The following is a 6,000-nucleotide window of genomic DNA, read 5'->3' as shown; positions in this document are numbered from 1 at the left end:
GTCACTCAGTTCTCACAAGCTGTTAAGTGCTGGGTTGCTTAGAACCAACTGTACTTTAATGTACAGATACCAGGATTCCCTGCTCTGGCTTTGCTTGGTGTGCTGCACTAAAGCAAAAACCCTAGACATTTTTATACAACTTAATTAATTATTTTCAACATTCTTTCTCTCAGCTCATGGATGGTTTTCCACACAATTAAAAGCAGATTACAGGAGCTCAGGTTCCATCAGACAGCTCATGCCGCAAAGACCCACATCTGTAACATCCATCATTGCAGTGCATTAACCATTCAGCACAAGACCATGGATTTGCTCTTTCTTCAAATAAATGGAGGAAATTTTGCATATTTACTTTCTTCTTCTTCTTTTATGTGGGTTTTTTCCTTTTTCTGGGCAATCCTTTCCATAATCAGAAAACTGGCCTGGCTGTGCAGCCAGGAGAGCGCCACATAAATAGTGTTGTGCTGATCAGCAAGCCTCTTCCCTGTATATATTTAGACCAAGACATGCTGATTTTTCACTTTGGTGTCACAAACAACTATCTGCTGCTTTGTTTGATCTCCAGAGAGAACATCTGATTACAGGGAGAGCAAAACCAAGGCGGATTCTGTCCCACCTTGCTCTCGGTGACACCTTTGTGAGCCTGCTGAGGTCGGTGGCATTACACAACTTAAAGGATGGGGTATAATTTGCCCTGTGAGTCCTTTGTTATAGGTTGTGATGTGAAGGTGGAAGGAATTCAGCTCAGCTGTCAGTCCAGGCACCCAGGTTTGACAGGAAAAGCCTTTGGATGTGCTTTCACGTGGAAATGGAGCATGTGTGGGGAAGGGTCGGTGGGTGCTTGTACAGCCCAAGGTGACGTTAGCACTGGTGTGCGGGTTTGGGCTCTGTAGTTCCAGTTAGAGGGACTGAGGGGTGATTAGGCCAGGTCTTTGCTTTCTCTGAAAGAACATAACCAGAGCTGCATTCAGGGCACGAGTTTCACCCCCAGGCTCAGAGCATCTGGAGCTGTTTGATGGAACTGGGGGGGATCAGTCTGGAGAAGGCTCAGTGGGGATCTGATCGCTCCCTACTGCCTGACAGGAGGATGGAGCCAGGATGGGGCTGGGCTCTGCTCCCAAGGAACAACGGATGGGACATGGGGAAATGGCCTCAAGCCCAGGGGAGATTTAGACTGGATACTGGAGCGATTCCTTCCCCAAAGGGTGCTCAGGCATTGGAACAGACTGCCCGGAGCAGAGCTGCAGTCACTGTTCCTGCAGGTGTTCACAAACTGTGTAGACGAGGCACTTAGTGCCATGGGTTAGTGGTGGACCCATCAGCTTGGGGTAATGGTTGTATGTGATGATCTTAAAGGTTTTTTCCAACCCAGTTGATTCTATGGGGAAGAAAACCTGCTGCTCTTTATTTTTTCAAGTCTACGCAGGGTTTAGAGCTCATGGTAAGTACTCTTTTAAGCATTTCTTGATGAATAAGATACATTTCTGCTGATCTAAATATCCTGTAAAGCAGGTGTGTTGTCAATAAGGATGGACTTTGCACCATTTTCATTTGATCACACTCTATTTCTTCACCATTTGGCAGAGATTTAAACAGGTAAAGGGAAAAAAAATGCTTAGCAGGAAGGTACTGAGCCCATTTTCATTGCAAGCACTGAGGCACTAGTGCTGTGCTGTTACATGGAATTGCTGCTTATGACATTTCTGCTTCCAATTTCCAATGCCTCCAAACGCATTTGGTCCCTGCTGCCTCATTACATTGCAGCTCACCTGCCCTTGGCCACCCAAACCACCTCACCTCTCAGCATCGCCGGTGCTGCTGTCCCACCTGAGCGGCTCCTACTGCCTGCCAGCAGCCAAAGGAAGCTGGTGGATGCTGCTGGCATTGGTGATAGTGGAAGTGAGCTGCAGCTGGCCAGCAGGATGCAGACCCTAAAGATTGGGAAGCTGCTTGCTGCCAAGGGTTGTGATGAGTTAGGTGGAAATGCCTCACCACTTCCATGGCTCCTCTTCAAGCTTTTATGTTCAGCCTTTTCTGTCTCCATCTGACCTAGACTGAGAGTCTCATCTGACCAGGACTATCTTCTCTTCATTTTCCAGGTAGACTGAGATGAGCTCTGAGGCAGAAGCTCTTCCCTGTGAGGGTGCTGAGGCGCTGGCACAGGGTGCCCAGAGAAGCTGTGGCTGCCCCATCCCTGGCAGTGCTCAAGGCCAGGTTGGACACAGGGGCTTGGAGCAGCTGCTCCAGTGGAAGGTGTCCCTGCCTGTGGCAGGGGTTGGAGCTGGATGAGCTTTAAGCTCCCTTCCAACACAGATTCTGTGGCTTCCCTCCCTCCCCGTCTCTCATTTTGCACCAAGAGAACACACTCCCCAGGTGTGGCTCAAAGCCAGGGGCCAATTTCCTCTCTATGTAAGTGAAGAGGATTCTGAACACACTCCTTTGCATGTGCCCGTAGATAATGGAGGGATCCACGTCGGTCTGGCTGATGGGAGGATTCGCCCTACCTTGGTCTAGATACAAAAGCAGAACAAATCAAACCAACTCCTGGTCTGACACTAAGACCCTGACCCTGTCAGGGTAACAGTGCATTTACTGGGGTCCCAAAGGCGTTCCCAGCACTCCTGATGCCGCAGCGCCTGCCCCGAGCCTCACGCTGTTCCACACCCCTCTTGCACCACCGGGCACCGCACCAGGCACCGCACCGCCCGTCCGGTGACTCCTGCAGCCCGCAGGAACGGTCCTTGTCCTGGGAGAGCTCTCTCGTTCCGCTGCCGCGTTAACGGCGCCGCTCTGCTCCGGGGGCAGCGGGCACCGGGCTCGGCCGGACCGGTACTTCCAAGCGGTGCGCCCCGAGGTCCCGCTCCGGTGCAGGCCCGGCCTGAGGGGGAACCCGCGGTGCCTGCTGGGAGCGGCCGCAGCCAATGGCGGAGCAGCGCCGCGAGGGCCGCCGGGAGCTGTAGTCCGTTAACAGCGGTATCTGGAAGGCAGCGCCATTCTTCTTCCGGGCGTCGTGACGTCACCCGGAGGGACGTACCGTGCGTGCGTCGGCGCGTCCGTGCGTGCTCGCGGCGCGGGGGGGGGGGTAGTGGAGCGGCGGCGGCAGCGGCGGGGCCTGTCGGGCGCGGGCAGGCGGCGGGCGCGGCGGTGCGGGGCGGAGCTGCCCGCCGCTATGGAGCCCGACTCGGTGATCGAGGACAAGACCATTGAGCTGATGGTGAGTGCCCCCCGCCTCCCGCGCACACCCCTCGTTCCTTTTCCTCTGCCCACCGGCAGGCCCTACCGCCGCGGCCGGGCCTGCGGGCTCCGGTGCCGCCGCCTCGCTGGGAAGGTGACTGTGGGGAGGCCGCTTTCGGCCCTCGCCCAGGCCCTCTCGGTTGGTGGCGCCCCCAGCCCGTGCCCCGCTCCGCCGCCCCGGGGGATCCGCTGCGCTCCCTCCTCCCTGCGGCTGCCGCTCCTGGCGCAGGCCGGGGCGCGACGGGCGCTTTGGGCTCCGTAAAAAGACACATGGAGATAACAGACCTCGGTGGGAAGGCAGAGTGCCGCTGGGAGGTACCGGACATCGGTCCGATACCGGAACCGAAATGCTCCGGCGGGGCTGCCTTCGGGCTCTCGCCGCCCCCCGACCGGCAGCGCCTCGGTTCCGGGCGGGGCCTCCCCGCGCTCCCCGGCCAGAGCCCCGCGGGAGCACTTGCGGGAGGCTGCCGAGCCGGGGAGGAGGAGGAGGAGGAAGGGGGGGAAATGGTTGAACTTTCCCCATGAGCATTTGGGGCTCCTCTTGCCCCCGTGTCGCTCCGGGGGGTGCGGGGGCAGCTCCCGTTTGCCAGGGGCAGCACCGGTGCTGGAGCCCGGTCCGGATCACACGGTACTCTCTAACGAGAGCTAATTGGTACATTCTTTGTATCCCCTAATTAACGCTTACGCCGCTAAATTGGGGCTAGTGGCCAGGCGGCCAGATGGAAGCAATAGAAAGGGAAGGTTTGGTTTATTTTTAAATGCAAGCAAATCTGAGGTTTCTATAGCCAAATACAAGGGGCCCGAGTTTTACTGCCTTTAGGAATAAGATGGGAGCTGAGAAGGAAGAATAATCGTCAGTAAATACCTTCTAATTTATTTGTCCTAAGCGTCGTTTCCTTTCATACACAGAATTCTATGCAGTGCTCCAGAGTTGAGTGGTAAAATGCAAACATTTGCTTTTGAGGCACTCTGAAGGCAAGCTGGGTTCAGTGGAGACATTAAATGGGTTTTTCTTAGCCAGTATTGCTTTTGTTAAACTACCTCATCTGCAAAATGTGAACTTACTTCCAGTGTTATTTGCTCTCAAGGAGGAGAAATTAGAAACCCCCAAATAATGAAGTGGAAACCCCAAAAGCCTTTGTGATTGTCTCTGTTGTTGATTGCTGAGGCCAGTAGCTTAAGAGCTGTTCTCAGGAGCTTCCTTTCCTAGTCCCTATTGATTTGACAATCTTGCGCTTAAGAGTGGGTTATACTGACACTGTTTCCAAGAGGATAAGGGCTGGGGCAGCTGTGTGGGTGTCTTACAGGATGAGTTGCCCCCAGAGATGCTGTCTGCTGCATTTCTGAGGTGTAAAGTGAGTTCTGTCTCCTACCTGGAGCTGGAGGGTTAGTAATGCTCCTCAGCCTGGGGTTACATGAGATGCTGCAGTAGCAGTTGAGGCTGGAAGGTACATTTGCCTCACCTGCTTGTGTTTCTGTAACTGCTCACCCCTTTTAGAAGTCTCTTTGATTTGGGGCCACATTGCTGATGGTGGTTGTGCCCTCTATGTCCAGTTGGGCCTGGGAAATGTTCTAATCCATGCAAATAGCAATGGGGTTAATTAAGTTTTTTGTTACCTAGTAAGAGGTTGACCAAATACATTTTTCTCTTTCCCAAGAAATTAATAACTATAAACATTTGATAAGATGAAAAGTAAGTTTCTGGCAGAAACATGGCTCTCTAAAATGCAGTTGAATTTAAATGCAGCCCTAGTGAAGGCTTGCATAGTAATACTTGTATTTAAGTGTTAATGTTTCACTAAATAATTGAAAGTCATTCCTAAATGAAGACATGGCTTGGAAGTTTTGCTGCCTCATGTGTTGGAGAAGAGAAGCTTCTCCAGAAGGTAACTTTAAATCCTGTCCTGGTTTAACCAGGACAAATACACAAAGCAGAAGCTGTATGAACTGTTTCAGTCTGGGATTTCAGTATTATGTGCAAACTCTTGTATCAGTTGTTAATGCTGGTGGCAAACATCCCTAAACCTGGGATCAGCTTAGCAGGATGCTTTTCTTTTGAAGGTTATTGTTTGCTAAAAGCAGGATGGTTTATGCCTCTCTTTGCTACAGGAGGTGGATTTTGGTGCTCTTTGAGTACTCATTCACTTCCTTCCAATGCTGAGGATGAATCTATAGTAAATACAGGAGCAAATGTATGATGCAGAAATTCTGAGGAGCAAATAAGATGTAATTCTGAGTAGCTGATAAACAAGAGATAATGTGTCAACATGTTAATTGCGTGGAAGTCTCAGAACACGATGTTCTACCCCTTCACTGTGCCTTTGCTGGATAGATCATTTGCATTTATTTAAAGAAAAATCAGTCATGGCAATAAAACTGTTCTATTTTTAAAGCTGGAATCTAAGGGAAATATTTTAAGGTTTCAGAGTGACAACTTTTAGTTGCCGTAGGAAGTTCTAGCGAGTGTTCTGAAGTCACTGTATTTTTTAGGACGGCTTATGCTTTGCATGTCTTGTTCCAGCTTTGTAAACCATGCCATGAAGCCATTTTAATGGCCATGAGCGTTTGATTTAGTGATGACATTCAATGGCTATCGTTTGCAGATGGTGCCCACCTCTACAGACAAGGCACCCAGTGCCCATAGAGGTGGTTTTAAAGAGGCATGAGGTCTCAAGCTTGTAACTTGGGTTGATGGTGGGAGGTCCAGATTTAGGCTGGCGGCGTGTCTGGCGGGCTGGGGTTTAGTTTAGATGCCTTCATGTTTAT

The 6,000-nt window shown here is 51.5% G+C and overlaps 1 protein-coding gene across 3 annotated transcripts in view; it reads left to right on the top strand.

Moving 5' to 3' along the window:
• The first annotated feature begins 3,101 nt into the window (after positions 1-3,101).
• Positions 3,102-6,000, top strand: part of FBXW11 (F-box and WD repeat domain containing 11) — a 79,395-nt gene continuing 76,496 nt past the window's right edge. The window contains exon 1 of one of the 3 annotated variants that reach the window (XM_034066796.1): positions 3,102-3,214. In XM_034066796.1, coding sequence (XP_033922687.1) covers positions 3,170-3,214 — 45 coding nt within the window. In that variant the 5' untranslated portion in view covers positions 3,102-3,169. The remainder of the gene's footprint in view (positions 3,215-6,000) is intronic. The other 2 variants (XM_034066795.1, XM_034066797.1) reach the window with 2 other exon arrangements.

The sequence above is a fragment of the Melopsittacus undulatus genome, chromosome 10 (assembly GCF_012275295.1).
Source record: "Melopsittacus undulatus isolate bMelUnd1 chromosome 10, bMelUnd1.mat.Z, whole genome shotgun sequence".
Classification (NCBI taxonomy): Eukaryota; Metazoa; Chordata; class Aves; order Psittaciformes; family Psittaculidae; genus Melopsittacus; species Melopsittacus undulatus.
Note: the sequence above shows the minus strand (reverse complement) of the source record. Positions and strands in the feature narration are given on the sequence as shown.